General features: G+C 46.4%; 1 protein-coding gene across 2 annotated transcripts in view; it reads left to right on the forward strand.

Moving 5' to 3' along the window:
- Positions 1 to 14,200, forward strand: part of cyfip2 (cytoplasmic FMR1 interacting protein 2) — a 127,218-nt gene that overhangs the window by 36,507 nt on the left and 76,511 nt on the right. For both annotated transcript variants that reach the window (XM_085996071.1, XM_085996072.1), the window contains exons 4-6: positions 6,487 to 6,564; positions 8,286 to 8,387; positions 9,559 to 9,740. In XM_085996071.1, coding sequence (XP_085852197.1) covers positions 6,487 to 6,564; positions 8,286 to 8,387; positions 9,559 to 9,740 — 362 coding nt within the window. The remainder of the gene's footprint in view (positions 1 to 6,486; positions 6,565 to 8,285; positions 8,388 to 9,558; positions 9,741 to 14,200) is intronic.

The raw sequence follows: 14,200 nt of genomic DNA on the forward strand, positions 1-14,200 counted from the left end.
ACGTGTCTGTATGAATTGAACAATTGCCTTCTCCTCTGCTTGAGCAGCAGGGATGTGGGTAGCGCAATGCTGATTTGTTCTTTTAAATCAGTAAAAAGCCTGAGAACATCTGACAAGACAGCGTCATCTCCTTCAATCTGAGCAATTGCAGATGCTACTGGTGAGAGTAGTTTAAGGCTGCTAACCACTCTCTCCCAAAACACATCATCCAGCAGTATTTTCTTGATGGTGGTTTCCATATCCCCAGACTGGGATATTGCCATTTCTTGCAGCGACTCCTTACCCTCCAGAAGGCTGTTGTACATTATGACAACACCACCCCATCTAGTGTTGTTGGGCAGCTTCAGTGTGGTGTTCTTGTTCTTTGTCATTTGCTTGGAGTTGTAGGTTGCTGCAACTACCTGTTTTCCCCTGACATACTTAACAACTTGCTTGGCTCTCTTGTACAGTGCTTCCATGGTTCTCAAACCCATGATGTCCTTGAGGAGCAGGTTAAGCCCATGAGCTGCGCACCCAATAGACGTAATATGAGGGTAGGCCTCCTCCACTTGAGCCCAAGCAGCCTTCATATTCGCAGCATTGTCAGTAACTACTGCAAAGACCTTTTGTGATCCAAGATCGTTGATGACCGCTTTCAGCTCATCAGCAATGTATGTGCCTGTGTGTCTGTTGTCCTTCGTTTCTTTGAGCTTTCCTTGGACTCTGTTATACTCAGCCTCCAGCAAATAAGTAGACAAAGCATGTCTGGTGGGAGGACAGTATGCAGGGCGAATAACATTGAAAAATCTCTTCCAGTACACATTGGCTGTGAGCATGAGGGGTGAGCCTGTTGCATATACAGCTCGAGCAAGGCACTCATCTGCATTCTTCTGGCTATGGTTATCCATTGTATCAAAGAACCTTCCAAGTGGGCCAGGAGTTGCTGATGATAAGGAGCCTAATGCTGAATGAGAACCATCATCTTCTTGAATGGAAGCAGAGGAACTCTGGGCTGACTGCTGTGAGCTTTGAGTGAAGTTGTTGCATTTGGATAAATGCTGCTGCATCTTTGTGGCATTCTTTACATATGGCTTTCTACAGTGTTTGCACATGTACACAGTCTTTCCATCTTTAATGCTTGGGGTAAAATGCTTCCACACATCCGACAGTAAACGTGGCATTGTTCTATGCAGAGAAATAAAGGGCATTCATCTCTGTGTCGAACTGCAGTCGATCAGCACGATTGCAACAGGGTGAGTACATTTTTGCTGATGCTCCATGTGATGGAAGCATGACCTGTACACACACGACGCTAAATCACCAATAGTGTATTATTTTGTATATTTTAAACTGAAGGACAACAGAGTTCAACAAGTAACTGGTTTATTTGGTATAAAGTCTGATTTACTTACTGCATCATCACAACATCAGCAGAAAACAAAATGACTTCCCTTAGGACCCCTAACCTGGATCTTAAAAAAACTATAGCAGTCTTACAGATGCCTGCAGGCCAATCACAATTCGATATGCAAATATTACAAATAGCGGGAGCTAATCGCTCATCCATTCATCCAACCAATCAGGACACATTTGTTCACAGTCACACACAAAACTTGTAATTATTAAAACAAGCCAAGTAAGAAGATAAACATATATTGATTAAGAAATTCCTTAATAATTAAGATTCCATCTCTTAGTAATTTTAAGATAGGACCTGTGGAGAAAAAAAAGAAAGAAATACAAAAAAAACAATATTATGCTAGCATGTGCTTTTTTGGGCAAAATTCCCAAGCTAAACTTCCCGTGGAAAATTTCCGGAAATTTACCAGAAACTTTCCACCCCTTTGCAACCCTACTCATAAGGGCTGGGTCGGTGATGAATGATGCCCTGTGTTAACTTGATGCCATGATTCTTACTTAATAAAAGCCTTTAGTTTTAAGTTTTAACCTCATGGATTCAGGCAGTTATTTGGCACATCAATTTTATTAAGTAACAACTTTGGAAGATGGATCAATTTTTGAAACTAGAGCGTCTGGATATCGATCCCCATTCGGCAGAGGCGTCGAAGAAATTTACGCATTGGCTTCGATGTTTTGAACACTTCATCGCATCGATCGATCTGATGGTTAACAAGTTGGGTCTTTTAACCAACTTGGTAAGTCATCAAACTTACTCTATATTTGAAGATATTACTACGTATGAAGAGGCCCTTGCAGCTCTTAAGGCCCAGTACCTTAAGTCGGTTAATGAAGTATACGCCAGGTATCTTTTGTCTACTCGCAGGCAATTACCCGAGGAATCCCTGGATGACTTCCTGCAGGATCTTAAGGCTTTGGCTAAGGATTGCAACTACAAGGCTGTCTCTGCCATATTGTATCAGGAAGAAGCCATCCGCGATTCTTTCATATCTGGCCTTCGATCTAATTATATTAGACAGAGACTTCTCGAGAATGACTCGTTAGTTTGAAAAACAGTCGTCGTTACGGCTCGATCGTTAGATGTAGCCCAGAAGAATTCAGAAGTGTATGCATCAGCCCATGTGTCTCTCAGCCTCGTGTGTTCCGAGTATGGAGGCATCCATAACGCCAATGGAACCTCCACTTAATCCTACTGTTGCGGCTGTGCCCCATGGGTCTAAGTGTTATTTTTGTGGCCAATCTAAACACTCCAGGCAAAGATGCCCAGCCAAAGAGGCTACTTATTTTAAATGTAAGAAACGGGGACATTTTAGTAAAGTGTGTAAGGGTAATCCTGTACCCGATGTCTTCTCTGCTGCCGCCTATCGTTTTACTCTAGCCTCGGCTACGGTTGACCAGACCATACCGCGTTCCTTGTCAAAATCTATGATGGACATTAAGATTAATGGTCGTCCTACTGGGTGTTTGATAGACTGTGGCAGTACTGAAAGTTTTATACATCCCAACCTTGTTAACTCCTGTTCATTGAAGGTGTATCCTACTCGAAGTGAAATTGTGATGGCGTCCAAGTCCCTTACTTCGGAGGTAACTGGATATTGTAAAGTCACATTGACCGTTAAGGATACGGAGTATAAGGACTTTAAACTCCTTATATTACCTCAGTTGTGTGTGAACTTAATTTTAGGCTTGGACTTCCAGTGTCAGCATGAGAGCGTTACCCTTAAGTATGGTGGGTCTCAGCCTCCACTCACAGTCTGCGGCCTTTCTACTTTAAAAGTAAGTCCGCCGCCTTTGTTTGTGAACCTTGCTCCTAATTGTAGACCTATAGCGACTAAGAGTCGACGGTATAGTTCAGAAGATAAAACATTTATAAAAGAGGAAGTGGAAAGGCTTCAACGGGAGGGAATCATTGAACACAGTAATAGCCCGTGGCGTGCCCAGGTGGTGGTGGTTAAAACTAATGAAAAGAAAAGACTTGTGGTCGATTATAGCCAGACTATAAACTTGTATACCCAATTGGACGCCTATCCTTTGCCTCGTATTTCTGAGATGGTGAACCAGATAGCTCAGTACCGCATGTTCTCCACCATTGATTTAAAGTCCGCCTACCATCAACTCCCCATCAAAATAGAAGATCGACCTTATACGGCCTTTGAAGCTAATGGGCGCCTGTACCAATTTCTTAGGGTGCCCTTTGGAGTGACGAATGGGGTATCCGTCTTCCAACGGGAGATTGATCGTATGGTGGATGAATACGCGTTGGAAGCAACATTCCCGTACCTGGACAATGTTACTATCTGTGGGCGTGACCAACGGGAGCATGATCAAAATCTCGCGAAGTTCCTAGAGACGGCAAAGAGGTTAAACCTGACCTACAATGAAAACAAGTGTACCTTCAATACTACACGTTTGTGTATTCTTGGTTGCGTTGTGGAGAATGGGGTAATCGGGCCGGATCCTGAAAGATTACGCCCGCTTAAGGAATTACCTTTACCTCACACTGTAAAAGCTTTAAGAAGGTGTCTGGGATTCTTTTCGTACTATGCCCAGTGGGTGGCTAGCTACTCAGATAAAGTCCGACCTCTTATTAAGTCGACGTCTTTTCCGCTATCGGCGGAAGCTCAGGAGGCTTTCTGTAATATCAAACGAGACATTGAGAAGGCAGTGGTCTGTGCCGTGGATGAGAAGATCCCTTTTCAAGTGGAAAGTGAGGCATCTGATTTTGCGTTGGCAGCAACTCTTAACCAAGCTGGTAGACCAGTAGCTTTCTTCTCTCGTACATTGCAAGGACCAGAAGTTCGACATTCTTCAGTGGAAAAGGAGGCACAGGCAATTATTGAAGCAGTCAGGTATTGGAGACATTATCTCGCTGGCCGACGTTTTATGCTCATTACTGACCAGCGATCTGTGGCCTTTATGTTCAACACTAAGCAGAGAGGCAAGATCAAAAATTATAAGATTATAAATGGCGAATAGAACTGTCAACATATGACTATGATATTCAGTACAGGCGTGGAGTATTTAATGAGCCATCGGATGCTTTGTCACGAGGAGTATGTGCTAGTCTAGGTATAGATAAGCTTCAAAGTCTCCACGATGCACTCTGCCACCCTGGGGTTACCAGAATGAACCACTTCATTAAGTCCCACAATCTACCCTACTCTATTGAGGAGGTCCGGACAATGACCAGAACCTGTCGTGTTTGTGCTGAATGCAAACCCCGCTTCTATAAGCCGTCCGAGCCAGCTCATCTTATTAAAGCAACTCGACCATTTGAGCGTTTGAGTCTCGATTTTAAAGGTCCCCTTCCATCGAGCGACCGTAATGTCTATTTTCTTAATATTATAGAGTACTCTCGGTTCCCTTTTGTTATCCCCTGTCCGGATGTGACCAGTGCTGTTGTAATTAAATGCCTCTGCCAACTGTTTTCTTTGTTTGGCATGCCTAACTATATACATAGTGATAGGGGTTCTTCCTTTATGAGCGAAGAATTGCGACAGTTTTTGCTATCGAAAGGGATTGCAACGAGTAGAACTACCAGCTATAACCCTCGTGGTAATGGGCAGGTCGAGAAAGAAAATGCGACAGTGTGGAAGGCTATCGTATTGTCTCTGAAGTCGCGAGGCCTGCCGACCTCTCGCTGGCAGGATGTCCTGCCAGACGTGCTGCATTCCATAAGGTCTCTTTTGTGTACAGCGACGAATGCCACCCCTCATGAAAGGATGTTTAGCTTTCCAAGAAAAGCTACTAATGGAGTATCGTTACCCACATGGTTGACGACCACGGGTCCTGTGCTGTTGCGTAGACATGTGAGAGGCCACAAGACTGATCTGCTGGTGGAGGAAGTACAACTCCTTCATGCTAATTCCCATATGCGTGCATTCAATATCCGGATGGGCGAGAGGGTACGGTCTCTATTAAAGATCTTGCACCTGCTGGAGCTCAAAGAGTTCGACTCTGAGAGTAGAGTTTTCAATCGTGGTATTGGACCTTCAGAGACACAAACCCTCAGTGTGGAAAACACTGATGATTCTGGGAATTCGGATGAACCGGAGTTGGTACTCTGGGAGGAGCCTCGGCAAGAGTTACGTTGTTCCCAGAGGACTATCAGACCTCCTGACAGACTGAATCTATAGAAGGGGGTGAATGTGATGAAATAACTGTGTTCTGGATTGTCTGTTGTTGTACTTGTTAATGTCTGGAATGTTTTACAGGTGTAACCACTAATGTTCCTCCCTAGCTCCGCCTTTATGGATCCTCCTGATTGGTGTGAGTCTTATTTATAAGAGCTGGGTTTTACTCATAAGGGCTGGGTCGGTGATGAATGATGGTTGCCCTGTGTTAACTTGATGCCATGATTCTTACTTAATAAAAGCCTTTAGCTTTAAGTTTTAACCTCATGGATTCAGGCAGTTATTTGGCACATCAGAGGAGAGACTGGATAGGCTGGGTCTGTTTTCCTTGGAGCAGAGGAGGCTGAGGGGAGACCTTATTGAGGTGTATAAAATTGTGAGGGTCCTAGATAAAGTGGATAGAAAGGACCTATTTCCCTTAGCAGAGGGGTCAAAAACCAGGGGACACAGATTTAAAGTAATTGGAAGGTTTAGAGGGGATTTGAGGGGAAATTTCTTCACCCAGAGGGTTGTGGGGGTCTGGAACTCACTGCCTGAAAGGGTGGTAGAGGCAGGAACCCTAACCACATTTAAAAAGTACTTGGATGTGCACTTGGGATGTTCTAACCTGCAGGGCTACGGACCAAGAGCTGGGAAGTGGGATTAGGCTGGAGAGCTCTTTGTTGGCCGGCTCGGACATGATGGGCCGAAATGGCCTCCTTCCGTGCTGTAACTTTCTATGATTCTAAGAATCTCTGGCTGTCACCGGCAAACCCAACCCAGCGGTGAATCTCTGGCCGTCACCAGCAAACCCAACCCAGCGGTCAATCTCTGGCTGTCACCGGCAAACCCAACCCAGCGGTGAATCTCTGGCCGTCACCAGCAAACCCAACCCAGCGGTCAATCTCTGGCCTTCACCAGTGCTGGACTGCCTGCCACGCCATCGCTAACGAGATCACGGTCTTTCCTTTTACAGAACGAGATGCTGGAGGAGGGACACGAGTATGCGGTGATGCTCTACACGTGGAGGAGCTGCTCGCGAGCTATTCCGCAGGTAACGTTAGCGCTCCAACTCCGATCGAGAGATGCAGGGAAGGGGGAGACGGAGGGAGGCGGGGGGGAAGCACTTGTAATAATACCGCGCCTTTAACATAGTGAAACGTCCCAAGGTGCTTCACAGGAGTGTAATCAGACAGAAATTGACACCGAGCCACATAAGGCGATATTAGGACAGGTGACCGAAAGCTTGGTCAAAGAGGTAGATTTTAAGGAGCGTCTTAAAGGAGGAGAGAGAGGCGGAGAGGTTTAGGGAGGGAATTCCAGAGCTTAGGGCCCAGGCAGCTGAAGGCACGGCCGCCAGTGGTGGAGTGATGGAAATCGGGGATGGGCAAGAGGCCAGAATTGGAGGAGCGCAGCACAGCACAAAATGCGGAGAAATGTGAAGTTATCCGCTTTGGTTGGAAAAATAGAAAAGCAGAGTTTTTTAAATGGTGAGAGATTGGGAAATGTTGGTGTTCAGAGGGACCTGGGTGTCCTTGTACACGAATCACTGAAAGTTAACCTGCAGGTACAGCAAGCAATTAGGAAAGCAAATGGTATGTTGGCCTTTATTACAAGAGGATTTGAGTATAAGAGTAAAGACGTCTTACTGCAATTATATAGGGCCCTGGTGAGACCACACCTGGAGTATTGTGCACAGTTTTGGTCTCCTTACCTAAGGAAGGATATACTTGCCATAGAGGGAGTGCAACGAAGGTTCACCAGACTGGTTCCTGGGATGGGGGGATTGTCCTATGAGGAGAGATTGAGTAGACTAGGCCTATATTCTCTAGAGTTCAGAAGAATGACAGGTAATCTCATTGAAACATATAAAATTCTTTGGGGGATTGACAGGGTAGATGTTTCCCCTGGCTGGGGAGTCTAGAACCAGGTGTTACAGTCTCAGGATAAGGGGTCGGCCATTTAGGACTGAGATGAGGAGGAATTTCTTCACTCAGAGGGTTGTGAATCTTTGGAATTCTCTACCCCAGAGGGCTGTGGAGGCTCAGTCGTTGAGTATATTCAAGACTGAGATCGATTTTTGGACTCTAGGGGGATCAAGGGATATGGGGATCGGGCGGGAAGGTGGAGATGAGGTCGAAGATCAGCCATGATCTTATTGAATGGCGGAGCAGGCTCGAGGGGCCGAATGGCCGACTCCTGCTCCTATTTCTTATGTTCTTATAAAAGGAGGCCATTCGGCCCCTTGAGCCTGTGCCGGCTCTTTTAAAGATTCTCTCCAATTAATCCCACTCCCCCTGCTCTTTCCCCAGAGCCCTGCAAATTTTCCCTTTTCCAGTATTTATCCAATTCCCTTTTGAAAGTGACTATTGAATCTGCTTCCACCGCCCTTTCAGGCAGCGCGTTCCAGATCACAACAACTCGCTGCGTAAAAAACATTCTCCTCATCTCACCTCATTGCCTGGCAATTATGCAGTGCAAATATTAACAGCCGCTGCCCAGCCCAAGTCTGGATGTTGTCAGGGTCCTGGCTAGGTTGGAATGAGCTCCTTCCTTATCAAAGAGTTGTGAATGGAACTGATCACTGGAATCCTTAGCAAACAGTCTCACTCCTGCCCTTATAAAATAGAGAAGGCCATTGATGAAGAAACTGGTTGCACCCAGTGTCGTTCCCTCTGCTGTCCCAGACCCCAGTCTCCTCCACCCAGTGTCGTTCCCTCTGCTGTCCCAGACCCACATCTCCTGGATCATTTCTATGGTTGTTATAACCCACAGGTCAAGTGTAACGAGCAGCCAAACCGTGTGGAGATTTACGAGAAGACTGTCGAGGTTCTGGAGCCCGAGGTTACTAAGCTGATGAAGTTCATGTATTTCCAGGTAATGCACCATTGTGAAGAGTCTCGGGCAATGTTCACTTACATTTTTTGGAGTCTGCGGCCCTTTCAAAATATCGCAAATGCGCGGTTTTTCCGATTTTAAAAGCCGGTGAGCCGCAGAGCGCGGTGCGGCTTAAAGGGAACATTGGTCTCGGGCTGAACTGACCCGGGAATCTCTGTTCATCGAATGTTCTTGTAAATGGGTTTATTTAATTCGAAGGTCCCAGGTCCCTTCCTGGGAACTAGCATCTCATCCGATCACTGACCAGATTTTATTTAGTGATGTTGGTTGAGGGATAAATAGTGGCCCCAGGTACACCGTGGAGAACTCCCCTGCTCTTCTTCAAATATTGGCTGTGGAAGCATTTCAGTGCAGCGCTCCCTCAGTACTGCCCCTCCAACAGTGCAGCACTCCCTCAGTACCGGCCCTCCGACAGTGCGGCGCTCCCTCAGTACCGGCCCTCCGACAGTGCGGCGCTCCCTCAGTACTGATCCTCCGCCTGTGCAGCGCTCCTTCAGTACCGCCCCTCAGTACTGGCCCTCCGACAGTGCGGCGCTCCCTCAGTACTGCCCCTCCGACAGTGCGGTGCTCCCTCAGTACTGCCCCTCCGACAGTGCGGTGCTCCCTCAGTACTGCCCCTCCGACAGTGCGGCGCTCCCTCAGTACTGCCCCTCCGACAGTGCAGCGCTCCCTCAGTACTGCCCCTCCGACAGTGCGGCGCTCCCTCAGTACTGCCCCTCCGACAGTGCGGCGCTCCCTCAGTACTGCCCCTCCGACAGTGCGGCGCTCCCTCAGTACTGCCCCTCCGACAGTGCGGCGCTCCCTCAGTACTGCACTGGGAGTGTTGGCCTGGATTATGGGCTCAAGTCTCTGGAGTGGGACTCGGACCCACGACCTTCTGACTCTGAGGCGAGAGAGAATGCGACCCACTGAGTCACTGGGAGTTGATCTAAGGAAGAGAGGAATATAAACCCCTGACTGTCACTTGACCCAGTTATACTGCATGCCTCAATCCATTGCCCCGCTCGATTATTCCACAACTCCGTCAGTTTTAGCTGCTGTCACCTGGTGTTTGACCCTGTGACCTATGAACCCAACATGCCGACTGCGTTCTTTGATATTTTCTGCCCCCGTTTGACGCACAGTTTCTTCTGTTTTTGTTTGAGCGCAGCGCAAGGCGATCGAGCGTTTCTGTAATGAGGTGAAGAGGCTGTGTCACGCGGAGAGACGCAAGGACTTTGTGTCTGAGGCTTACCTCCTGACCCTCGGCAAGTTCATCAACATGTTTGCTGTGTTGGACGAGCTGAAGAACATGAAATGCAGCGTCAAGAATGACCACTCGGCGTACAAAAGGTCAGTGCCACTCATCGCCGATTAACACAGGAACAGGAGGAGGCCATCCGATCCTCGGGCCTGTTACACAGGAACAGGAGGAGGCCATTCAGCCCCTCGAGCCTGTTACACAGGAACAGGAGGAGGCCATTCAGCCCCTCGAGCCTGTTACACAGGAACAGGAGGAGGCCATTCAGCCCCTCGAGCCTGTTACACAGGAACAGGAGGAGGCCGTTCAGCCCCTCGAGCCTGTTACACAGGAACAGGAGGAGGCCATTCAGCCCCTCGAGCCTGTTACACAGGGACAGGAGGAGGCCATTCAGCCCCTCCAGCCCCCACCAGAGGAAATAGTTTCTCTCTCTCTACCCGATCAACTCCTTTCATCACCTTAACCACCTCGATTAGATCACCCCTTAGTGTTCTAAACTTGAGGGTATACAAGCCCAGTCTGTCCTCGTGATTTAACCCTTTAAACCCCGGTGTCATTGTGGTGAAGTTGTGCTGCTCCCCCCTCTGATATAGCAAACCGCGTAAATCTGTCTGAGATTTTATTCCAGTTTTGACTTGTTCTCTCCGTGACTTTCAACAACATGAACCACCCCCAGTGAGGGTCAGTGTCTTCAGGGGAGGGGGGTGGGGTGTGGAGAGAAAATAGGAAATGGTAAGTAAAATAACCTAATTGGCATACATAAGAACATAAGAAACAGGAGCAGGAGTCGGCCATTCGGCCCCTCGAGCCTGCTCCGCCATTCAATGAGATCATGGCTGATCTGATCTTGGCCTCAACTCCACTTCCCTGCCCGCTCCCCATAACCCTCGACTCCCTTACCGTTCAACAATCTGTCAATCTCCACCTTAAATATATTCACTGACTCCGCCTCCACAGCTCTCTGGGGAAGAGAATTCCACAGATTCACGGCCCTCAGAGAAGAAATTCCTCCTCATCTCCGTTTTAAATGGGTGCCCCCCTATTCTGAAACTATCCCCCCTCGTTCTAGATTCCTCCATGAGGGGAAACATCCTCTCTGCATCAACCCTGTCAAGCCCCTTCAGAATCTTATATGTTTCAATAAGATCCCTTCTCATTCTTCTAAACTCCAATGAGTATCGGCCCAACCTGCTCAACCTTTCCTCATAAGACAACCCCTTCATCTCCGGAATCAACCTCGTGAATCGTCTCTGAACTGCCTCCAATGCAAGTATATCCCTCCTTAAATAAGGAGACCAAAACTGTACGCAGTACTCCAGGTGTGGTCTCACCAGCGCCCTGTACAGTTGTAACAGGACTTCCCTACTTTTATACTCCAGCCCCTTTGCAATAAAGGCCAACATTCCATTTGCCTTCCTAATTACTTGCTGTACCTGCATGTTAATTTTGTGTTTCATGTACAAGGACCCCCAGATCCCTCTGTACCGCACCATTCTGTAGTCTCTCTCCATTTAAATAATATTTTGTTTTTCTATTCTTCCTTCCAAAGTAGATAACCTCACATTTTCCCACATTATACTCCATCTGTCAAATTTCTATGTCCCTTTGTAGACTCTTTGTGTCTTCCTCACAACTTGCTATCTTTGTATCATCAGCAAATTTGGCTACATTACACTCGGTGCTTTCATCCAAGTCATTAATATAGATTGTAAACAGTTGAGGCCCCAGCACTGATCCTTGCGGCACCCCACTAGTTAGTTTGCCAACCTGAAAATTACCCATTTATCCCGACTCTCTTTTCTGTTAGTTAGCCAATCCTCTATCCATGCTAATAATATCACCCCCAAAACCATGAGCTCTTATCTTGTGCAGTAAACTTTTATGTGGTACCTTATCGAATGCCTTTTGGAAATCCAAATATACTACATCTACTGGTTCCCCTTTATCCACCCTGCTCGTTACATCCTCAAAGAACTCTAGTAAATTTGTCAAACTCGATTTCCCTTTCATACAATCAAGCAGAGTCAGCATGGTTTTATTATGATTTTCTAAATGTCCTGCTATTACCTCCTTAATAATGGATTCCAGCATTTTCCCAATGACAGATGTTAGGCTAACTGGCCTAGAGTTTCCTGCTTTCTGTCTCCCTCCTTTTTTGACTAGGGGAGTTATATTTGCGGTTTTCCAATCCACTGGGACCTCTCCGGAATCCAGGGAATTTTGGAAGATTACAACCAACGCATCCACTATCTCTGCAGCCTCTTCTTTTAAGACCCTACATTGTAGGCCATCAGGTCCAGGGAGCTTGTCGGCCTTTAGCCCCATTAGTTTGCCTAGCACTTTTTCTTTCGTGGTAGTGATTGTTTTAAGTTCCTCCCTTTTGCCGCTTGATTTTCTACTATTGTTAGGATGCTTTTTGTGTCTTCTACCGTGAAGACCGACACAAAATATTTGTTCAAAGTCTCTGCCATTTCCTTGTTTCCCATTATTAATTCCCCAGTCTCACCCTCTAAGGGACCAACATTTACTTTAGTTACTCTCTCCCTTTTTATATACCTGTAGAAGCTCTTACTATCTGTTTTTATATATTTTTATATTTCTTGCTAGTTTACTCTCATAATCTATCTTCTCTTTATTTTTTTAGTCATCCTTTACAAGTTTCTAAAAATTTCCCAATCCTCTGGCCTACCACTAATCTTCGCATCATTTTATGCCTTTATTTTCAATTTGATACCGTCCTTAACTTCCTTAGTTAGCTACTGATGGTTCATTCTTCTCAGAGCCTTTCTTTCTCACTGGAATATACCTTTGTTGAGAGTTATGAAATATCTCCTTAAATGTCTGCCACTGCTTGTCTACCGTCTTACCCTTTAATCTATTTTCCCAGTCCACTTTAACCAACTCTGTCCTCATACCCTGCCTTGTAATTGCCTTTATTTACATTCAGGACACTAGTTTCAGACCAAGTTTCTCACCCTCAAACTGAATTTGAAATTCTAACATATGATCACTCTTCCCTAGAGGATCCTTTACTATGAGATCATTAATTAATCCTGTCTCATTACACATTACCAGATCTAAAATAGCCTGTTCCCTGGTTGGTTCCAAAGCATATTGTTCTAAGAAACCATCCTGAATACATTCTATTAACTCGTCCTCAAAGCTACCTTTGCCAATTTGATTTATCCAATCTATATGAAGATTAATATCACCCACAATTATTGCAGTACCTTTCTTACAAGCCCCCATTATTTCTTGATGTATACTCTGTCCCATAGTGTAGCTACTGTTAGAGGGCCTATACACTGCTCCCACCAGTGACTTCCCCTTATTATTTCTTATCTCTACCCAAACTGATTCTACATCATGATCTTCTGAGCCAAGATCATTTCTCACTATTGTACTGATCTCATCGTTTATTAACAGAGCTACCCCACCTCCTTTTCCTTTCTGCCTGTCCTTCCAAAATGCCTCTGAGTATTCAGTTCCCAGCCTTGGTCACATTGCAACCACGTGTCTGTGATGGCTATAAGATCATACCCATTTATTTCAATTTGTGCCGTCAATTCATCTATCTTGTCACGAATACTGCATGCATTCAGATAAAGAGCCTTTCATTTTGTCTTTTTACCATTTTTCCCTACTCTGATCTTGGTGCACTCTTATGATTGTACGCTCTGTCCCTTCCTGTCACACTCCGGTTTTCATTGCCCATATTGCTACCCTGCACTATTGCCTTGTCCTTTCTCTTTAACTTTCTAAGTTTCCCCTCACCTGAATCCCCCCCCCCCCCCCACTATTTAGTTTAAAGCCCTCTCTACAGCCCTAGTTATTTGATTCTCCAGGACACTGGTCCCAGCATGGTTCAAGTGAAGCCCATCCCAATGGAACAGCTCCCTCTTTTCCCCAGTACTGATGCCAGTGCCCCATGAATCAAAACCCATTTCTCCCACACCACTCTTTGAGCCACGCATTCAACTCTCTGATCTTTTGACCCTATGCCAATTTGCTCGTGGCTCAGATAGTAATCCAGAGATTATGACCTTTGTGGTTCTGCTTTTTAATTTAGACCCTAGCTGCTCAAACTCCCTCAACAGAACCTCTTTCTTAGTCCTACCTATGTCATTGGTACCTACATGGACTACGACAACTGGATCCTCCTCCTCCAACTCCAAGTTACTCCCCAGTCTTGAGGAGATGTCCTTAACCTTGGCACCGGGCAGACAACACAGCCTTCGGGACTCACGCTCTCGGCTGCAGAGAGCAGTATCTATCCCCCTAACTATACTGTCCTCTACCACTGCTACATTCCTTTTTACTCCCCCCACTTGAATGGCCCCCTGTACCACGGTGCTGTGGTCAGTTTGCTCATCCTCCCTGCAGTCCCTGCTCTCATCCACGCAGGCTGCAAGAACCTCGTACCTGTTGGACAAGTGCAAGGCTCCTCCAATGCTACCTTCTGGATCCCCATACCTGCCTTACTCGTAGTCATACCCTCCTGTCCCTGACCCCGGACCAAATCTGAAGTATTTAACCGAAGGGGTGTGACTGC

The sequence above is a fragment of the Somniosus microcephalus genome, chromosome 8 (genome assembly GCF_052327205.1).
Source record: "Somniosus microcephalus isolate GS21.2 chromosome 8, FLI_Smic_1.0, whole genome shotgun sequence".
NCBI lineage: Eukaryota > Metazoa > Chordata > Chondrichthyes > Squaliformes > Somniosidae > Somniosus > Somniosus microcephalus.